Here is a 24,129-nt window from a genome sequence, read left to right on the forward strand (position 1 = left end):
ACCGCCCATAAAAGAGTCATTACCATACCATGGTTGTCATCACCATCTTGCGTTTTTATTTTCCGAAAGCGATAACTTCAAATATAAGCCACAAATGATTGTATAAATACCATAAATATCCTCAATATACAGCCCCCTATTACTTTACCCAGCTAGAATCGTGCTAAATTAAACATAAAAAAAAAAAAAAATTTTGTATGGTGAAATTTTTTGTGATGAAATCCACCCACCAGCGCTTAATAATGAAAGTTACGCATGATATATTTTTTTCTTAATTTAATGAGATTACATAATACCTACCCTACCCTAAAGTTTTCTGTTTTTATTAGTCGCTATCATTTATTTCATTTACTAGACGTAAATATAATTTAGTGACGGAAATAGTATTTAGAATTTAACACTGACGTTATTTTTTTATTTAGGTAGGTACTTCTTTAATATAGGTATATATAACAAACCTCTTTTTATTTATGCTGGTAGTGCGAGAAACGAGAAAATTCATAACGCAATTTCGCGCTCTCGATAATTTATCTACTTATCTATGTTGTACTTAAATCGTGTGCAATAAGTTTGTTGCCCTGGCTCTGGCGCCTGCGGCACATCTGCGGTATGTCCTAGATTCTATCCTTGATGAACACTGGTACTCACTAGCGATCTTTACGATCACATTCAGCTGAAACCACTGAACTGAAGTCGTCAGACTTTCACTCGTATTAGGTAACCGATAATTCTAATTCTTTTAAGACGCTATATATCTCCCTCTCAAGTACTTATTACGCGTTTTCGAAAGGGTTAATTATATAGTTATTGTCTTATTGTAAGTTTAATTGGCAAATACATGAAAGCATTTTTGAGACAGATGTACGGACGGGTCATCTGCCACAAGGAGGCTACCCCTCGATTTTACCGACCAAAACTAGTTTTTCGAGGTTGTCTGGATCTAGTCGGTATGGTTGCAGGATAAACAGAAACACGTGTCGAAAACTCGTCTCTCTTGGCTCCTCTTCACGTTGGGCCAACCCCAACGCCAACGAGGGACGTAGCCATGCGGTAGAATGAGATAGCAATCCCAAGTAGCATGGAAGTGTCGGCAACATCAATATATCAGCCAATTAAGAACTTAGAGTGATTTAAGGGACGTATAAGAGTGTCAGAAAAGATTTAAGCTGTATAAAAGGTACTTTACAGACATTATACAGCTCAAGCTGTATAAAATCATTATAAAGGATTCTGCGGAAGCATGGGGTGCTTTATCAGAATATAAAAAATCTACTATAAAACTAAAAGTGTTGTGAGAGACTACAAGCTAATTCTATCGTAAAAGCTGTATACAGGCTGTATTGTAGTAACACTTGGCACTTTTAGCTGTACAAAAGTATCTGTCAACTCCGTTTTAAAACATTAAGTGTTGTGAAACATTACAAGCTAATTTTATCGTAAAAGCTGTATAGAGGCTGTATTGTAGTATCACTTGGCACTTGTAGCTGTACATATGTATCTGTCAACCCCGTTTTAAAGCTATTTCTTATGGCGTAATCTTACTCTCCTATAAGAATAGTAGTTGTATAACTTCTGTCTGTAAGGGTATTATAAAACCAAATGAATAAATGGCAGCTATAGTACAGCTTTTTTCTGTATTACTGATAGAGTCGCTTATAACAATCTTTTGGCGTAATAATTTTACGCTCGTATAAGTATAGTAGTGTAATGATTTCTGAAAATAAGTGTATTATAAAACTAAAGGAATATATGACAGTTACAGTACAGGTTTTTTATTTGTTATACGGATCTCTAAAGAGAATTATAACTTATGTACGGAAAACCGAAATACAGCCAAACGAATACAAATATTCTATTATAAAGCTGTTTTAATTACAAAAGCTGTAAAAGACACTCCATTTATTACACAGCACAGCTACTAAGATTATAATGCTCTCCAACTATCCTGCAGGCTGTTTAAAAATTGTCGCCATTTTACAATAAAAAAAAAACGTATTTGTAAATATAATTAAAGAAATACTTGCCAATATTTAGCAGACTAACGCCGTGTTATGATTACCAGCTAAAATAAATTGTTTAGCCTTAGAATTCATATTTATAAATATTTTTGATAATCTAACCTTAAAAACAAACAGTAACTTTACCGATTTTTGATATTTTCCTTATGGTTTCTCTTTGTTATTTTGCAGGCGCGTAAATATTTTGCCAGAAAAGATACACAGGTTCACAATAAATAATAATCCGCACTTACCAATAATGTAATATTCCATTCAAGTCCTGTATAATATTTACTTTTACTTTTACCATCCACTATAACACTTTATTGTCGCCATTACTACATTACGAATAAACAAGATTAAGACATTTTAGTTTCTTAAATGATTATTATTCTCTTGTAATTCTTTCTTATAACTCATTTAAAACTTATATTCTTATATCGTACTTATAAGAGATTATCTGTCGTGTTAAGGTTTCCTGTTACACCGAAATATAGCTGTAATGCAGCTATTATGCAGCTTATGTATTGCTTATACAGCTACTCTACAGCTCTAATAACGCCAAAGGCTGTATAATTTGGGCCCTTTTTTTACTTATAAGGGCTGTATAAGCGCTTATACAGCCTTTGTACAGCCTAACTGTACAGCTTATAGTATACAAATAAACTTTAATACAGCTTATATACAGCTTGCAATGCTACTTGGGATATCACTTGCTCCCTCTAACGCATAAATGCGTCCCTCGTTGGCGTTGGCCCAACGTGAAGAGGAGGCATCTCGTTCGTAAGGCGAAATGAGAAGATGGCTATAACCTTCGCACCTCCATTTGTAAATGTAAGGAGAGCTATTCGGTGCATAATATCAGCATAAAAATAATTACCGCCTGGCCTGCTCCAGTTTCTTTTACGACTTTGTCTCAAACATAACCATGTGTGTCGGGTGTTCAAGTTTCTTTGCAAGTCGCTGATTGTATGCGTTTTGTTGCTCTTACATATATAGAGGTATGTAGTTGTACATTTTCGCAAATTTTCCGCGCTAATTGCCAATAATGTAGTCTAGCGTTAACATGCAAATGGTGTTCAGTTTCACTCGCCAGAGGCATACAATATGACTATTTTTCGTCGTACGAATAGGTATCGATCATTTAAATAACTATATTTTCATTCTATGTATGCTATTGAGACTATTCACGATGATTTAAATTGTTTAAACATTTATATATAATGTTGTGTTATAAGATTTATAAGAGTCCTATGTGTTTTGACCATGAAGGATGGCGACTTAAGTACCTAATACATTAAGGAAATACATGGAAACATTGGAAACCCATGAGATTCTTTTTGAGGATATTTTTTTGCATAGGTACTGTTTTATGATCGGTAGCTTATTCCCTTTCTCTTCATATATAATTTTATTTGAATTTAATCACCATATACCTACCTAATATCCTACCATCAAGGTATCATCAATACTTAAAGTCACAGCTGTAACATGGGTAATTAAACAAATGAATGTTGCCTGTTGTCCTTCGTATTTACGGCTAAGTAAGAACGAATTAGTTACGTAACCGATTTATGTCATTCTAACCATACTTATTTAATGATTCCCTGGGGTGAGCATGAATTTATATGAATATTGTGATTTGTGGTTGGCTTTTATTTAGCTAGTTTAGTCAGTTCCTTCATTAGAGTAGGCTTACACAGGCATTCGTTCTTTTAGTTAGGCTTAAAAAAAATACTTGTGGTTGCTATTAGTTTTACTTGTGGTAATTTGATAATTACGTGTGATAATGTCTACAAGTTCAAAGAAAAAGGAACTGGCGACGCAGCAACCGTGTGTAATATTATACGAACCATTTCGAGCTACTTTTGACCCTTCACAACTTGAAATGAAACCTACTTAACCTACACTAATGAAATTTGGCACATGTATTCAAGCCCCTTAGCTTGTCCAAAATACAAAATTTCATAAACGTAGCTCAAACAGTTACTGATAAATTAACGTTTAAAAACCGGCATTTTTGTGACTGACTGACATATAGATCATAAACCTAACCCACTTCCAGATGACGTAGAAACTTGAAATTTGGCATCAAGGTAGACTATTAGGTGTATATAGAGGGAAAAATCTGAAAAGTGGAAATTATTGATGATTCGATGGAAAAAAAAAAATTAATACTTATAGACCAAAAACTAACCCCTCTTCAAGACCACTTAGAAACTTGATATTTGGCATCAAAGTAGACTATTAGATGTATATGGAGGAAAAAATCTGATAGGTGTATATAGAGGGAAAAATCTGAAAAGTGGAAATTATTGATATTTCGATGGAAAAAAAAAATTAATACTTATAGACCAAAAACCTAACCCCTCTTCAAGATCACTTAGAAACTTGATATTTGGCATCAAAGTAGACTATTAGGTGTATATAGAGGAAAAAATCTGAAAACTGGAAATTATTGAAATTCCGAGTGAAAAAAAATAATCAATACTTATAGACCAAAAACCTAACCCACTTCTAGATCACTTAGAAACTTGATATTTGGCATCAAGGTAGACTATTAGGTGTATATAGAGGGAAAAATCTGAAAACTGGAAATTATTGATATTTCGATGGAAAAAAAATAATTAATACTTATAGACCAAAAACCTAACCCACTTCTAGATGACTTAGAAACTTGATATTTGGCATCAAGGTAGACTATTAGGTGTATATAGAGGGAAAAATCTGAAAACTGGAAATTATTGATATTTCGATGGAAAAAAAATATTAATACTTATAGACCAAGAACCTAACCCCTCTTCTAGATAACTTAGAAACTTGATATTTGGCATCAAGGTAGACTATTAGGTGTATATAGAGGAAAAAATCTGAAAACTGGAAATTATTGATATTTTGATGGAAAAAAATAATTAATACTTATAGACCAAAAACCTAACCCACTTCTAGATGACTTAGAAACTTGATATTTGGCATCAAGGTAGACTATTAGGTGCATATAGAGGGAAAATCTGAAAACTGGAAATTATTGATATTTCGATGGAAAAAAAATAATTAATACTTATAGACCAAAAACCTAACCCCTGTTCAAGATCACTTAGAAACTTGATATTTGGCATCATTTCGTATAGGCTACTTTTCTAAAATTTGGTTTGTTAGTAAAAACTAGCCAAGTCAAATCCTATATAATTCTCACCCACCCACCCACCCATATAGATCTCAATTCTTTTGTCAGCGAGTCAACAACGACACATATTCTTAATATTGAACTTGGCTCTCATTTCACATTTATGTTTTTGTTGGGATTCAATATTTCAGAGAAGTACATATGTATATTATCTTAACAATAACGTACCTAAATGTCCGAATGCCTAAATTAGTAGCCACTTAATCTTAATTATAACAATAGAGATCAAATTTAAGGACGTTTACCTTACATGGTAACTTTTGTTGGAAATTAGTTCGGACATGATTTTTATGAGGTAAGTATCAAAATATTGATCAAAGTCCTACGCCTAAATAATTCGAATGCTCCTCTCCAAATCCACGAATCAATTCTATACGAACCAAACAATAGAAATTACACAAAAATATGTAAAATTTGAGTTGTGACCTGATGTTTCAACCAAAGTGCTAACATTTTAAGAAAATATGGTCACTCACTATAATACATTTTGTCCCCACGATAATACAATGATCTAAAGTGATGGTAATTGATTTGACATTGTGGCTGTCGATCACATCGATGAGTTACGACGCAATATGGTAAAACACATCCAAAGGATTCGAGATTGAAGCCGTTATGGAGTCCAATAAAGGTTAATTTTGTTGCTCGTGTTGTTCAAAGTGCTTGTGTTAATGAAATCAGGGATGCTAACAGAAGTATTAGTCGAAAGCCGCGCCCGTATACATATACTTAGAAGGTGTGTTTGCCACCTTACAAACAATACCCAGAAGATATGGGTGAATCAACTACATATTTCTTGTCACTCGTTAGGGTCTCCTGGGTCACTTTTAAAACCCGTTTTATGGTAGTTAAAATAACTAATATGGCAGTTATAATCCCTTTGTATAATATTCTTAGCACATTAGTAGAAGGTATAGCAACAAACTATGCTAGGTACAACTATCGCCTAGCTGACAGGACAGAATAACAACAAAAAAGTAGATCCACTCAGATAGGTATAAATATGCTCTATAGAGTTACTCTTAATTGTTTTTTAATCCAGATTTCCAGATCCATGTAATCTTTTCCGACATTGGATAGTTGAAGTAGTGTCTTTAGCCAGTTTGAATTTTCCCAAATGTGAAAAGAAAACTAATAAAACGATACGATGTGATTTGAAGTCAGTGTCACCCTTTTACGACTGTTGCAATTATAACACTGTTGTTAGAAGAATGGTCTTTGCCAATAAAAAACTTAATTGCATTACTATGTTACCTCGGCACGGCGGGTTTACCAAGATAGATACTTGGAAGGTTCTTTATTCATGAGTTTAACTAAACCGTTTAACATTACCGATGAGTTAAGTACCTAAAGAATTGCAGGCTATAATTGATCACCAAACAGTCAAGGTTGTTATGCATTTGGCGTCGGGCCGGCATATAGCCGATATGTAGGTACGAGTACAAACGCGGAAATATGATGACTATCCTGTTTTCTTCCTCGTAATATTTTATTTGAAACCAAGGTCCGTGTTTTTTATACACTATGTTACTTTGACAAGGAAAAAAATACTTACAAGTTGAACGACTGACCTAATGACACCCGTTTCCGAGGTTTTATAAAAGGTCACTTGGATAAGGAAATAAAGACTGTCAATATCCATACAAACTCACTATGCAATGATACAGTCGCACAGGGTTTTATCTCCGCTTGCCGAAGTAACGCTATTCTACCATAGGTGCCTACTAAAATCAGAGAGTTTTATATGGTAGGTTGAGCAATAATTGCACACAATATTAATTGAAAACAAACGTTGAAAGAGATTATCTATATTCATAATTTACAAACACAAAAATACCGATGTATATGTCGGCGGCCAATCGTAAGATCAGGCAGATCGTAATGTTCCTGTGTAATGTTTTGACGATAGTTACATTAACTCAATAGATAGGTAGGATAGGTTCGTTAGGTTGCTTCAGATGCCCGAAGGGCAAACTGCCCAGAAATAGTAGCCCCGCGTAGCGGGGCGCCGTCGACTCAGGGAAGGAGTCAAAGATTTTCACGTTTCACGATATGCCTAGGAATTTCACGATATGCCTGATCTTACGATCGGCCGCCGACATATATATAACATATGCGACTATACATGAATACACCTGTACCCTACACAGATACGGTTGTAAAGAGAATACAATTTTTGAGCCACTTAGTGGCACTTAGACGCCTCGGCCGTAAAACGTACGCTCAGAACGTGCACGCTCGATGCTGAAGGCCTATCGCGAAACACGAACATCGAAATTACGTTATTTGTCTTCCTATCATTCCGATATGCAAGACTAATAAAGAGGCAAATAACAAAATTTCGAACTTCGTGTTCCGCGGTAGACCTTCTGACGCCGATCGCCATACATTTAAGTCGCTTAACTTCAAATTCGGGTAAATCCATCTGTCAGATTATGAGAAAAGGTAATAGGATATTTGCTGAGAGGGTCGAATTGATTTACCCGAGTTTGAAGTTAAGCGACACATTTGATGAAAGAAAAGTAAGGGGGTCAGCGTAAGCGTTGAGCGGAAGCGCTCGGAGGGTCCATTCCGTGGCCATCGGGAGAGCGGGCCAGAAGCTTCACTTGCCCATCCGCTGTATGGACCACTCCTGCTGGCACAGCGGGCAGCGGTTGTTCTGTTTGACCCACAGCGACATGCAGCAGAAGTGGAAGCTGTGGTTGCACTCGCCCCACACCACTACGCAGTCCTGTTTGCCGTATGAGTCCTTCTTGCTTTCGCCTTGGCAGCGGAGGCAGGCATCTGAAATAAAGTTGAGATATTAGACTGGGAAAATTCAGTGATGTTGATTTCGCCTAGGTACTACCTACCTAGGTACTGCAAGTACTACACTGAAAAAAAAACCTGGTACTGGTAACCAGAATCTGGTTAGCTGTACTATATTGTCTTGTTGTATATGTGACGACAGGACACTTTGTAAACATAACCAGACCATTCTTGTTAAATTAAATTTGTTAATTCTATGAAGTGTATAGTAGTGGGTATAAGACTTTTAGTAAACCCAACTAGCCGGTCTGTTAATGGTTACTAAATAATACAGTAACATATACGTTCCTGTCCTGTTGTTATAACAAGGTATTCAGTATATGTAACTGAACGATTTGTGCGGTGTACTGGTTTTATATTGTTCACGTTACCAGAACGAACTGTGCTAATGGGGCTTCTAAGCAAGCCATATGTTCACTGCAATATGTGGCCGGCAACTATTGGTGTCCTCTTACTCACATGTTAGAGAGGGACACTAATAGTTGCCGGCCACATATTGCAGTGAACATATGACCCGTTTAGAAGTCCCTTCAGCACAGTGGGTTCTGGTTACGTGAACAATATATAACCAGTACACTGCTCTTCTAGTAAATACAGACAAGTTTTACACACTTATTTTTTTTTATTTTATTGATCAAATGTGACGTTCCACGGGAAAAGGTACCTTATGAGGGTTTCTAGTTTCGGAGATATGAAATGTTTTGTAAAGAGGTGAAAAAATGCTCAATTTTTTTTTATTGTGTGATCTGAAACCTTAATGCGTAACGTTTGTTTACCTGTTTTTATTTTTGTTATAAGTTAGTTATAAGCCTAGTAATGTCGTCTCAGAGTTTAGTAGAAAAGGTACCTTATGGAAAAAAGATTGAAAATTCCCAAAAAAACTAGTCAATACGGGAAAAGAAGTTTGGTAGAGAACTGTATTAGCATTCTGCAAAACTAATTTGATAATTTCAGTTCTGGTTGGGGCGCCTCGCAAATATTATAACCGTACATAGACCGACATCACAAATCCAAGTAGCCTGCTATTATACCAAAGTTACTCTCGTCAAGTCTTTCTTAACTAGAATAATCTTCATTTGGTTTGGTCGCATGCAGTAAATCAGCCATTGGTTTGCTGAAAAATGCCAATACCCGACGCATTACCTTATGGAATATCTGAGGTCATTGAACCTCAATGCCGCTTATCTTCAATAGCAACCGAAATATATTATTGATAAGAAATAGACGATTTATACCATCTTAACCCCAAAATATTATTAGTTTATCCTAACTGTTCCATCATCATCATGCCTCATCATGTAACTTAATCACAAGGTACCTTTTCATTACATACAAATTATTGGTCTTTTTAAGATTATTATGACGAAGAACTAATTAAATTTGGGGCAGTTTAATGTAAATTAATATTTTCTATTCATAAAAGATAAACTGTAATATGATTGATATTTTGTAGTGATGTATTATTAGATTTATTTCCATAAGGTACCTTTTCGTAAATGTATGGAGCAAATACTGTTATTGTTATGTAAGTTTAAAGTGGCATAAGGGGTTAAATATAGTATTTAGTTGGGGTTTTAGGATTTATTTCATTTGAATGACAGAATTTCTTTCATATGTGCTCAGAAAAATTGATTGTGTGTCACATTAAAAGTAAAAATATTCAATTTTGTGATTTTATATGAAAAAGTCAGAAAATACATTTTCACCTCTAAATCGGTATTGTTTTTTGCTTAAACTGTCTGTCAGTGTCGTTTTCTAATAGATAAAATTTAAATCTTGAGAGCTCATTGCAATCAATCGTGAAAATGAAATAAAACTTTATTTTCAAGAGATTGGTTAGTATACACATAAATCAGTCGATATCAAAAGTTTCTATTTCCATTACAGAACAAGTCGCAATATTTTTTTAATCTCAGATATATAAGGTATTATTATTTGTACTCAACTATGTAACTTACTTCAGGAACATAGTTTTTTAGGCGGCTAAACTTAAAACTTCTCTATCGTAAAGTTGCTCATTTCACAACATTATTTTCAAAAAATCATATCTCTGTAACTACGCAACCTAGAAGGTTGATCTTTTGTGTTATCGATAGCTTATTTATTGTAGATTACTGGGGTATGCATAACTCCATACCCGCCATAAGGTACCTTTGACCGTGGGACGTCACAAATAAGTAACACAGCATTACAGTAAAACCAAGGCACTGTGACACTACAAAAGAAAAAATCATTTTGTCTCCACAAAGGAAACAATAGACACAAAAATGGCATACAAATTAAACATTGGATTTGGGCGACGACGTAACAGCGTGGCTCCGTAGCGTCGTCTGACTCGGCGTAGGATTCGGCAGGTTGCCCCGGAACCGCCGAAACACCACACCCTTCGGCCAGAAGTCCGCGCTTGCGATGGTGTCCTGCAGAGGCCGCGGCACGCGCACTACAAATGAACTGAAGTGCACATAGTGACGCGACTGTAGCTGGTGCATCCTCAGCGTGTAGCCAGTCTTCCGGCGGACGTACTCCACCACCTCGTCGGCCCCGGCGGAGTAATGCAGGCGAGACACGTAGAGCGCCGTAGTCGGTGTCGCAACTCGTAGGCCAGAATTAACCGGCTCCGTAGTGCCACACAGAGTTTTACGAGGCGCCCTGCGCGCCTTGCGTTTCCTTTCCACCAGTTTGAATCCCTCCTTATCCACATCGGTGCGGGAGGACTTTTCCTTAATCGGAGCCCGCACATTTCACTGTGTCAGCAACACGCACTTATACTATACACTTGTACTAGTTTACAATAAAATTATGGACAGGATCTACGTAAATAAAACATCGACCGGCCGGAACGTAAGACGCTGGCGTAATGGCTGCCGTTCTGTGAATTGCGCAATTCCTTTCTCCGCCCCCCGCCACCCGCGCATACACCGTGGTGTTGGCACAACTGTTTGATTCGTTCAGACTACAATGCATTATAGTAACCACAACATAATAACTTGTAACGTGTACACTCGTATCTTTATTTTTACATATCAATAGTTAGTGTTACGATGCATATATTAAACGAGACAAACGTTTAATATTTACAACACTTGCATCTTTACATATACAACGAAATTGCATTTAACTAGAATTTAACAGTGATGTTTAAAAAACAAGTTTTACACGATACAACATTTTTTGTTATTACTACCGGATTTTAGTAGGTATAACTATATTTTTAATTACTATACGTTCTGGTAGTATTGTAGAAAATTATTTTTTTCGGTGTACTAAACAAAAGACTGTTTGAGCTCAAAATACGCTGACAGTGTTTTAAAAACGCGACAGACTAAACCGGTGGCGTACATTTAAATGTTTTCAGATACATTTAATTGTATATTTTGACTTTAAATTTTAAATGACCATGAGGCTTATCTGGTTATGAATTTGATCTGGATTTGTTATGGATATGATCTGTCAGTGTTAAAAGTGATGTTTTTGGTTGAGTTCCTAAATGTCACTTTAAACAGTTTAGGCATTGACATATCATATAAATAAATAACAAATCCTGTATTATAATAACCTGTTATCACAATCAGAATAAGCCTGCGTGACCCAGCTTGACCCAAGCATGCTGTTGATTCAGTAGGTAGTCTACAACACAAGCCATTGTATTTTTTATGAAAAAAACAATAGAATTACGAAGCTACCTAGGCATATAAAATATAGAAAGAACTTATACACTATCATAACATGTTTATTTACAGAGAAAAACCATAAGTTTTGTATACATATTATTATCAGACAATGACAAATCTGTAAGGATGATTAATTGTAGTAACAGCTGTTAGATAAAAAGAAGTCGACTAAAGTAGGTAGGTATACCTATTTTTTTTAAGTTGAATGCACACCAAGGTTCCTTTTAGTTTTGTTTGAGTTGGTTTTTTTCCATTTACAAACATGTTTTGCCTTAGAAATATGAGAATATGACATTCAAATAAATTAGTCACCTCATCTGAACGGGTTCATTTTGGGACCACACTTAATTGACTACAATTGGGAGCTTTTGGACATTAGGTGGGTGGTTTTACTGTAGCTTATTCTTTTATAGGTAAGTACACACATATGTAGGTATATACGTATACACGTTGTCCTTGTCTTTCTCGTACACAACAACGATCTTCGGGACATTTGAGAGGTGTGCGCAGAGGCGAAAACAACAGGTAGAGTCCCTTTCAACAATTTAATGAAAAGACCTTACATTTGCATTCATCGGACACCATTTAATTTTAAACCACTCTTATTATCATTTCATCCTGTGGCTTGCGGAGTGAAAGGAAGCGCGTGCAACATTCTAATCCAATCAAGCGTGCAACCATATGGCAAAAAGGAGACCGTTATACGATATTGTCAAAGAAATGGACATCTTGAGTAAATCGTTATTGTATTTATATAATCTGCGGTTTATGTATAAAGTTTCACATCATGCGACGATAACTAAAAGATAGTGTTCGTCTATTACGGTCTCGCGGTGTCAGTGCATATGTTGCAGTCAAAAGTGTGAACTGGTCAAAAGAACTTTTAACCGACAAAAACAGGCAAAATTGCTTTTCACTGAGCATGTTGGTCAAAAGTAGTTTTACCTGAAAATCATACCTATTTCTGGCAGCAGTTTCGTTTTTAGGGCGTAGCAAAAAAATTAACCCTAACCTACCTATCTCTGGGAACAGTTTCGTTTTTAGGGCGTAGCAAAAAAAAATAACCCTAACCTACCTATTTCTGCGAGTTCTTTTGACTGATAGTAACAGTCACAATTACTATTAACCAATGATTTTCAGGTAAAACTACTTTTGACCAACATGCTCAGTCAAAAGCAGTTTTGCCTGTTTTTGTCGGCTAAAAGTTCTTTTGACCAGTTCACACTTTTGACTGCGACACATATACCTACACCAACAGCCAAATAGTTTTTTAACCCCCGACGCAAAAATACGGGCGTTATATGTTTGACGCCAATGTCTGTCTGTGGCATCGTGGCTCTCAAACGGATGGACCGATTGTGATGCGGTTTTTATTACGTGAAAGTGAGTTTCCTTGCGGTGGTTCTTAGCTATGTTTGATAAAATCGATCTAGCAAAATGATATAAGGCATTTTTGACATAAATGGATTTTTTTTTAATATAATTATTTTATAATTGAACGAAAATGTGTAATACATATTATAAGAAGATGTGTAAGAAGTCGACGTGTTAAATATAAAAGCATTGTGAAATAGATTCTTAACCTCGAAAATAATCGTCCGAAGTCACGTAGAAAGTGTCCTATGACTTGATTAAGTGATTGAATTCCACGAGCTTCTATATACATAATCTACATCCGCCTCGTTACGTGAAAATACACAATTATTCATGACACCTACTTATGGAAACTGCGTCACAAAATACTTTAAATTGTTGGTTAGGTAAATAAATTGGTCGCGTTTTCGCAGTTGTGCAATCAAGAATTTTAATTTTAATTTTAATTTATCATACTTAAAGAGCGCAAATGACTACCATATTTCCTCTTTCTACTACTACTTACATCCAATTATGTTAAAATATTTTCTATAATATAAATATCCAGAGAGATAAATGGGGATTGGGGACTACTTTTGTATGGAGTAGCGGTCGCGCTCGCTCGTCCACTTTCCTCTTAAGCTAAGAGGATAGTGGACGACCCATTCCATAATCATAATTAAACAATATAAGTAATAAAAACGTCGACCTCATTTTCATTCAGGATGCTTAATCTAAGTTTTTTTCTTATATATTCAATGTCGAAGGTTACGAAAACTCATTACCCCCTTATTCATAAACGTTTACTAAAGTTGACAAGCCGATAATAATCGTTTGTCCCTTTCCGACGTATTGGTATGATGGATAGGGACAAACGATTATTATCGGCTTGTCAACTTTAGTAAACGTTTATGAATAAGGGGGTTAGTATATACCTAATCTTAATAAAAAAATGTAGAATGTAACAAAACCATCATACGGACATTTTTTCACTATTTAAATTAATAGTACTGCAGATTAATAAGTAAGGTTACTAAGTAGGTGGTAAGTTGGAAACCTAATTCTCACACGGACACTGACAATTCGAGCAAAAAAAAAGAGTTCGGAACCCACAGCGAAACGTCTTTGAACAATTATAATGTAAATTTAATTGATACCCACTTTTCTATGTAATTACATGAGGGCATATTAAAATGAAATATTTTATCTTCAATGTTATTGCAATTAAGTTGGAGCAAAGAATGTAACAAGCAGGTATTTCTAGGTGGCACATTAATGTTTATTAATAGCGAGTTTTAACATATCTCTTACAACTTATTAAATAAATAAATTAATATTGGGAACATCTTACACTGATCAACCTAACCCCAAACTAAGCATAGCTTGTTCTTATGGGTCTAGGCGACGATATAAACATACTTATGTATATAGATACACAAATACATAGAGAACACCCATGACTCAGGAACAAATATCTGTGTTTATCACACAAATAATAAATGCCCTTACCGGGATTCGAACCCAGGCCCATCGGCTTCGCAGGCAGGGTCACTACTCACTAGGCCAGACCGGTCGTCAATTATTATTAAGAAGTAATGAAAGCCATGTATGGAGTGAGCACTAAGTTTACCTATTTCTCCATGCCAATTGCCAATACTCAAAAGGCAGTGTACGTATATGTTATACTTAATTTGCAAGTTTTTTGTCAAGGTTTTAATTTTTTGTTTAATAAAAGCTTTAAAAAAGGAAAGACCAGTAATATTTAATCGTATAGTTATTATATTAACTTATAACTGATGTCAACACAAATAATGTAGTAATTTCCTTGACACTTTACGATAATTATTTTTTTCAATGTGTAAACATTTTTATTGAAGGTGAACTAGTAGGTACAGTCACGCTCATCACACGACAATGTTATCTTCGCCAAGGTGCTAACTTTAAAAAGGCGTTAAAATGCACCTTATTTGTGCGCACGTAACCAAAGGTTTGTTTATTTAACAAGACCTACAGAATACAGGGCCGCTCAAACAATATACATATTTAGATTATATCCGTGAAACGTAATTGTTATATTATCTAGTATTAATTAAGTTTACAACGTAAGTACTTATAAGTATTTACACCTTAACTAAGGTCGAGGGCAAATAAAATTATAATAAGATTTTCCCGAAATTTGTCCTTATCCGTAATATCCGTCCTTGTCCGATTTTACATACATTTACATTTCAATAAATTTAGCGGTTTTAAATGATCAACATTTATTTTGAATTGACAGGGCGTAGAATTGACTTCCTGGGGACAAAACACCCTGGACCTGTGTAAAAAATCATAAAAAACTATATATAAATAGTATATTTTGTATTTCATTTTGGTACAACATATTAGGCAACATAGTAATTCCTGGCGGAAATTTACCATCCTGTCTGATAGCAGATTTTTTTTGTATTTTTTTAAATCAGTCGCATCATATTTCAGCACGAATTTCAGTTACCTATTAAGTATGTCACTTTACACCCGTTGCTGTGTAATTTCCATCTAAAAAACTCCTCTTATTTATTTGTTAAAGGAGGAAGGAATAAACCCAATGATTCATAATCGCAAAAAGAAATCTTGAATGAAAAACGAATGCTTCATCGCAAGTTTTATGGTCTGCCAATAAACTTGTCATAAACTCCGTACGCAATGTAATGTGAATTCCGTCGTCGAAATCAATTATTTATTGCTATAGTTAAACGGAATGGAATCCACCATTACGGATAAGGCCATCAGAATCGGGGACGATCGTATTATTACAGAGTTGTTGCCGTTTGTCACCGAAAAAATTAAGATCAATTAACTTTTGTCACTTTCTAAGTTTGGGTCTAGCTTTGCGGAATGAAATGACTCTCACTTTTAAGTAATCTGAATAACAAATAATTATGAATATTCATGCGGTTGTCCTCGGCTAGACCTACCTGCGTGTACACGAACGCCTTAGGCTATGACTATTTCAATTGATTCAATAGCCGATATGCAAACTCACACAAAGGTATATTTTTGCATAATTATTCTCCGACAATCACCGTGAATCGAGACATCAGTAGGTACCTAATGGAAAACGAAATTAACAAAACGGTGAGATCTTATAGTATGGGTTGTTTAAAGTACAGTAGGTACAGTCAACTGTAAAAATATGGGTGTACAAATCATCTCAAAAATATGTCCCATAACTCTTATGTCAGTGAATTAAGAACTATGGGACATATTTTTGAGTAAGTTGACTACACCCATATTTTTACAGTTGACTGTACCTGACATTATTTGAGACAAGAATACATAATGCGATCGGAACAGTTATTACCCGTTGATTTTACTAATCCCTTATTTCCGGCCTTTTGTAATAAGTAAGTACCTACTATAAAAAAAATGCTTTTAACCGATTTGCAAGTCCGAAGTGATCCCATAAGAGCTCCGTCAACAAAGTTTTGTACGGAGCTCTAAAATCTAACTTTACATGATAAATTTAAGTGATAATCTGATAACTACACCAAAATTATTAATAGTGATGCGATACGTTTATTTAAAAACTGCTTTTAAATATGACAAAAAACGAGTTTACATTAATTAAAAAAAAATGCTTTTTAGTATGGCAGGCTACCTAAGACTGGTCTACCACGGAAAAATAACTCAGTGCGATTTATTATTCCTATTATCAATATTATATACCGTCGTGCAAACTAGCTACCATAAACCTATAGGTATGTTTAGCAACACAAACGCTTCCTTGTGATTTGTGATATTATTAATTTTCTACCATTTCCTATTTATAACTCACAAGACTTAACATCCGCGTAGCAAGAATTGCCGGGCAAATATACAAATTTGACACACCTACTTCTACGGTCATCGGGAAACCATCAGAAGCTGGCACCCGAATCAAGCGATAATAGTACTTGTATCAATGAATTTAAGGCTTTAACATATGGCTTTTATAAGTAGGTTTGTCACGCGAGTGTTGCTGACATAAATTGCAATGTTTGTGGGCACAACCCGCCCCCAATCAAGATCAATCAAAGCTTCGTCAGTGCCTACGCACGGGCGGTGTAACTTTATATCTTCAATTTGCTATATTGACCTCGTTACGAGATGCAGAAAAACAACCTACATTTTGTTTGCGATTCTAGACGGCTAAGACAATGAAGTCCTTTGTTTATGTTCAATGACACAATGACGTAAATAGTTACGTATTTTATTACCGATCTCTCGTCAAGCAAGGTATTGCTTAACGCTGTGGCCTAAGGCTAGTGCGGTCTAAAGGCACAATGGTCAGAGCTTAGGACATGTAACACAATGAGTGATTAGAAACCGTCCAAGTGCGTGTCGGACTCGCGCACGAAGGGTTCCGTACCATTCCGTAATATCGAGCGAAAACGGCAATCAAAATCACCCTTGTTGTATGGCAGCCCCACTTAAATATTTATTTTAGTTGTTATAGCGGCAACAGAAATACAGCATCTGTGAAAATTTCAACTGTCTAGCTATCATGGTTCATGAGACACAGCCTGGTGTCAGGCAGAAAGACGGACAGCGGAGTATTAGTAATTAGGGTCCCGCTTTAACCCTTTGGGTACGGAACCCTAAAAACGGGAAGAGTCAATGGGAGCCTAACTACTACAAAACTTTTATTATAACAATGACGCCATTATGGTAGAATCAACAGTGTTAATTTAATTTATACCTTGTCCAGTCTATTCAGACAAACAAGGCTTGAATGGACATTGGCGGTGCCGTAATGTTTGAACGAGATAATTCTAAGAATATGTGATTCACGAATAAAAAACCTAAAACTATAGTTAGATTTTTGTGATATTTAGGATATCTGATCCTAAATATCACAAAAATCTAACTGATGTTGCTGAAGTAAACGTTAGTAAACTGATGTTTGCTGGCTGGGGTTTAGAATCCCTATTTATTCGCGTTGTGGTTTAAATCTTATAATTAAAAAGTTAAAGGAACTTTTTTCGTGGTTCTACTCCTTCTTATTTGTGTCATTCTAGCTTCTGCCCGCGACATCGTCTGTGTTGCAGAATTAGTATTTCCATAAACCACTTCCATAGTAATATCCCCACCATTTTCACATCCTTAAACCTCGTTAAGGGATGATTTCCGGGTTAAAACTATTCTATGACGATGATGATGAGTATATCCTTCCCGAGAGATCTTAACTCCGTGTTTTCAATGACAAAGTGAGAACATGTCATTAATGTTTAATTTATGAAAATATGACGTTTACTTTTACAATTACTCTTTCTCATTTTGTTCTGTTCCAGTCGGTTCACAACGGACTCTAGCTGCTCACTATTCGGCGTAATACCGAAGATAGCTAATCTACCTAATGGTAATAATGGCATCATCTTCGCAAACAATTTAAGCTGCGACCAGTCTACATATTTGTGCTGGGTGCGGTTAGTATAAATATTAGTCTGAATTTGTCTCCCAATTGTGTATAGAGAGTGTACTTACATTACATCTATATAATCTTACTCTTATGTATAAGCTTAATACTGTAGGTACATCTATAATCTACCTACGAGTATATATTTTTTTACTGCGTGAAGCTGAGACGCACAACGACGATATTTCCTGCATTTATTGCAATACATTACTTACATGTAACCCTGAGTAATTGGCGATATGTACGAATAAATACGCATTTCGATGAGAACGTGAGAACACTTCCTATTACGAAGATCAGGAAATGCAGAATATAAAAGAAATGTTTGATATATGACTTGTGTTTTTCCGAGTAGTGGGAGTAGGTGTGAAATTGTGAATTTAATGACGCCTTTTTCTATAAATATGGCATTTTTTTCATTTTCTATCCCATAAACCTAGTACAGTTTACACTCACATTGAAAATGTTCCATGTGACGCACAGAACTAGAGTGCTAGAACTAGAGTTCGCCGCTTTCAAATAATGTTTTTAGAATTTAAAAACTTGACTTATATCATGGATCTTTTTTTTTATAATCCATGTAGTTGATACCAAAGAGTAGTATAATATATATGAGAGGTTGATACTCATAGCAAATTAATTACGCCTACTTCGTTTAAATTATCACTAACACTAATCAATTAGGAACGAAGTGCCAAGTCTCAGTTGTATTATATTATACCTATAGTTGACTAAAAAACCAGCCAAGTGCGAGTCAGACTCGCACACGAAGGGTTCCGTACCATTACACAAAAAACGGAAAAAAAATTACGTTTGTTATATGGGAGCCCCACTTAAATATATATTTTATTCTGTTTTTAGTATTTGTTGTTAGAGCGGCAACAGGAATACATCATCTGTGACAATTTCAACTATCTAGCTATCACGATTCATAAGACACAGCATGGTGACAGACAGACAGACGGACAGTGGAGTCTTAGTAATAGGCTCCCGTTTTTACCCTTTGGATACGGGACCCTAAAAAACAACAAGATAATAGACGAAAGCGCCAGGGGTTTAAGTTTAAGGGTGCGCCATAAGCCTTCAGTAAGAAGTGCATATTGTACTTGGAAAAATTCGACCTATGCCGCTGTGGCCCGGTGGCCGAATGGCACGGCACAGGCACCTGCCGCGATAGCAGAGGACGCTGGTTCGATTCCAGCCTGGGGCACTGGAGTAGGGTTGCAAATAGAAAAAAAAACCAAATGTTTTTTTTTTCAAATTTATGAAAAAAAAACATGAAAAAAAACCTGGCACCATGGTTTTTTTTCTAAATTAGGTTTTTTTTCAGATGAACAAAAATATGCCACAATAACGGTTTTTCGTGATTTATTTATATAAGTAACTTAAAACCAAGTAATTTTTGGGGAATCCCTGAATTCCCTGATGCGGCGACGAGAGGCGTTGGTGTTGCCAACAGTAAATTGCGATAACTACCACTACAGATTTCATTTATGTTGTTATTAATCAAAGTTGTTAAATTAAATTGGTTTAATGGTTAACATAAAGTCTAAAACAAGTAAAACAACCGTATAAAAGTATTAACTGCCTTGCAAATTTTGAGTTTTCATACTTTTGAAAAAAAACGTACTCCAGAAAAAAAAACGGTTTTTTTTCATGTTTTTTTTCAAGTCAGAAAAAAAAACCGTTTTTTTACAACCCTACACTGGAGGCCTTGGTCACTTTGTCTTAGCATATGACATTTATTTCAGTTTATAATAGACGAGACTAGGAAAACGACTAGGGCTTCCAATACCGGGATCCCGTCCGATTTAACGCATTTTTCAATACCGGTATTTTTTAATGCAATACCGGGATCCCGGTATTTTCAAAAACAAGGAAAATGTGCTGATTATAACGGTTAAAATCCATCAAAATTATTAAATTCGGCTGTATCAAGAAGATTACTAGCCCATTTAATTAAAGAAGATCATTTAATTGAAACAAGATCAGTGCATATGCGTTAGATACATATTTGGTGATGAATTCTGATGTTCAGGATATGATATTAATATAATTAGTTCTTAAAATTATACCAATAAGTAAAGACCGTATCATTAATTATGGGGACAACTTTACTTAGCCGTTTTTTTGTATTATAATTTTATTTCAAAATTACGCATGTGTTTAATTAATGCTTTCTTCTAGCTGAGCTTATTCTTGTAGCTGTCTCTGTCATTTCGCTTGCAACAGAAATTGAAGGGATTCCAAAACGTGGGGTGAAAAAACGGTTTTATGTAAAAATAAAAATTCACCACATTTATTCCGCAGCTGCTCAATTGAGCAATCATGAAGAGGACACTTAGATAACATGTTCTGGCAGCTTATTAACCTTTTGTTACTTTAAATCGTACCAAAGAGTCGGTGAAATAGTCTCAAATTCAGCTCGATAGGCTTGTCTAGACTATACATATTTGCTATACGGTATTAAAAGCATCATAAAGTCCCTAAAATAAAAAAATATGTCATACCTTCTTAAATCAGATATAGCTTAACACACACCACACACACTTAAAAATACCCTCAGATCATACTCTAAGAACATAGTAATACAAAATAATACACATGCCAACAGTTAGACCAGGTTTTATCTGTCCCTATAATTAACGATACGGTCTTTAGAAAGAAATAGGCAAGGAATTGTAGTATGACACTTTAAACTCTCGCGTTTTGTACACATATTTAATTAAAGGTAAAAACAATGAAATTATATCGCGGTAGACCCGTTTGTGTAATTGAATTGTAGTATGGCAAACGAATTTTTGGTGGCAAATTTGAATATAGTTGGCTGGTTTATTAGGTTGAACTAAAAATGTAACTGGTGAAGTCATTATTGTTTAATATCCTAAGCCCTAGTCTAAGGACATACATATCCGGTGTTATAGTGAGCCTTATTTTAATAAAACTCAAAAATTTTAAGCGATTCATAGTCAATACCGGGATCCCGGGATCCCGGTATTGATAAAGACAGTTTCGGTATTAATACCGGTATTGAAAGAGGTCCGGTATTTGGAAGCCCTAAGAACGACGACAACATGATTTGCAATGTCGTGCGCGTCTCCGTATGTCATGCGCGACATCAAGTATGGAGTCGCGCGGCGCCGCAGTCGCACGACAACGCAAGGCATGCTAGTAAGCGGTCATATCATATGGGATTCCCAACCCTTTTCGATTTCACGAAAAATTAGAGCATCGATTTTTATTTTGTCTCGAAAAGATATAATATCGATGGAATAATGACATTGAGTTTCTTTATTATTATTGCTTTTACGTACGTACTGGAAAGGTCAGAAAATTATTTGGATCAACATTCCTGGAGTTGGCACTTGTCACCTAGAATATTAAATTCTCACAAAACAGTTTTTTGTTAGAATTTGTGTGACGTAAATGTCTAGGAAGTGTAAACACATTTGACAAAACATGGAACTCATCCGATCCGGTTAATATATGTATTATGTGTAAGTGGCATAAGTATTACCACGTGACTGTTATGTGTGCTAAAACCCTATGCGTTATGGATCTCTTGACTCAAACTATTTTATCATCTTCATGAATTTATAATTAATAAACTGAAATAAATGTCATATACTAAGAAAAAGTGACCAAGGCCTCCAGTGCCCCAGGCTGGAATCGAACCAGCGTCCTCTGCTATTGCTAATTTATAAATTATAATTCAATAATAATAACAACTGGGAATAAAAATTCCCACTAGTTACCACCAAAGTGGGTTGGTGGTAACTACTAAGCTTTTTTTCCTCAGTTGTTACCACTGATTTGTTCCTAAAATTGAGTAAGTAACTATCCAAGATTACCGTAGTTTCAGGCATTGACGTCAGAGATCAGCGGGGTGATTGATCCGTTAGCCAACAGAGACGTCAGTAGAAAATGAGGCGACATTTATAAATACTAACGTTCTACATACGTGGACGCGATCGTGAGTGCATCCGTATGATGTATGATGGACTACGTGATAGGCCTGGCGTGCGTGTTTTTGGCAATGAACTGGAGTCAAGATACTGTAGGAGACAAATTTGTTCCACGCATTGTTTCGACTGGGTTCTAATCTAAGGCAATGTCAGATGAGTACATACCTACCTACAAGTAAAGGCAGGGACACACTTATCCCACGTATGCAACGTTTGCAATTCATTATGACAATATGAACCCTGAAAGTTGTATGCTTAGATTGCTTAGAAACATACTTTCATGCGTTGCGTACGACACGTATGTTTCTAAGCGTACAAATTTCAGGGTTCAGATGTCATAATGCATTGCATACGTTGCGTACGTGGGATAAGTGTGTCCCGAGCTTTAACATCGATAACAGCGGGCCAAAGCGAAAACGTCTTACGATTTTTTTTTATGGGTAACGTAATCGCATTCCCAACCAAACTTGCGTGTGGTTGGAATTGCGTCGTGTTCGTTTGCTATATTAAAGAAAACACACATACCTAACAAATATTTGGACAAATCCCGGCTAGAAACCACGAAGTCAATGGGGTTGGCCGGTGGAAGTTTTTAGCAGATGGCGCCATCATAGCTTGCTCCGTCAATCCCTAGAATTGTGTCAAATTTTTGTTTTTTTAATACCCTGGATGCCAGCTCTTTAAGCCAAATCTCATAGAAAAAGGGGCAAGCTATGATGGCGCCATCTAGGCAAACCTTTGACAGTTGCCAACCCCATTAACGGCATATTAAAGGGGCCCACTGATTAACAGTCCGCCGGACGGTATCGGCCTGTCACTTGTTCGGAACTGTCAAAATTTTGTTCTAACTGACAGGCCGATACCGTCCGGCAGACTGTTACTCAGTGGGCCCCTTAAGAGATTTATTTGACGTTAATTTTAGGTACGAGTAACCTAACTAACCTGACATACGTTCAAAGCGACGTTTGTCAAATTAGAACTAAAGTTTAATTTTAGGACAACTAAAGAGCTGTTGCTATCAATTATTATTTTTATAGAAAAATGAAATATATAGTTGGTCAAACCAATTTGACAGTCAGTAAGAACCAGGAAAACTATACTCATCCTTTTCTTTTGAGTGCTAGTACTAGTGTAAGACAAAGATAGTATTCTTTCTGATGATTGAAATGAGACAGTCCTTTGATAGTTATCATGACGTTTGACGTCTGTTTGTACAGATGCTTGTCCTAAAAATCACGTATAAGTCACGTACTGTTACGTTTTATTATGATTTATGAAAAATTATAAGACAGGGTTTCTGAACCTTTTTGCTTTATTTGTTCTGAGTGATTTAATTATTCGTCGAAAACGCAAAACGTAGTTTGCACATAATTTGACTGCATTATTTATGTGAGTATAGTAACTCTGTTATTTACCTATTCACAATCATTTTCACGGTATAAAATGTAAATATTTATTATTCTGTCGGTTATATGTAATACATTCTGTCAAAGTTTGACGGTTGTCCTAACAGCTTGTGGTCAGTAAGCGTTCGTTTTCCTTACGAGTACGCATTTCGGCATCATAGATTTACCATTTAACTTGGCAAATCTTCAGTTGATAATAACCAAATAATTTTGTATCTATCTAAAAGTACAAGTATATTGAAAATTATTCAGAGGTACGCTCTCTCGATAACACGCTCAGAAATCTCAGAGTACAACATCCTGCT

General features: G+C 35.7%; 1 protein-coding gene across 1 annotated transcript in view; it reads right to left on the reverse strand.

Moving 5' to 3' along the window:
- Positions 1 to 7,055: 7,055 nt before the first annotated feature.
- LOC134789962 (RING-box protein 2) overlaps positions 7,056 to 24,129 on the reverse strand; it is a 65,275-nt gene continuing 48,201 nt past the window's right edge. Inside the window, exon 2 of the mRNA XM_063760689.1 lies at positions 7,056 to 7,968. Within this exon, the coding sequence (XP_063616759.1) occupies positions 7,787 to 7,968 (182 nt within the window). The 3' untranslated portion in view covers positions 7,056 to 7,786. The remainder of the gene's footprint in view (positions 7,969 to 24,129) is intronic.

Source organism: Cydia splendana, chromosome 4 (assembly GCF_910591565.1).
Source record: "Cydia splendana chromosome 4, ilCydSple1.2, whole genome shotgun sequence".
Lineage (NCBI taxonomy): Eukaryota > Metazoa > Arthropoda > Insecta > Lepidoptera > Tortricidae > Cydia > Cydia splendana.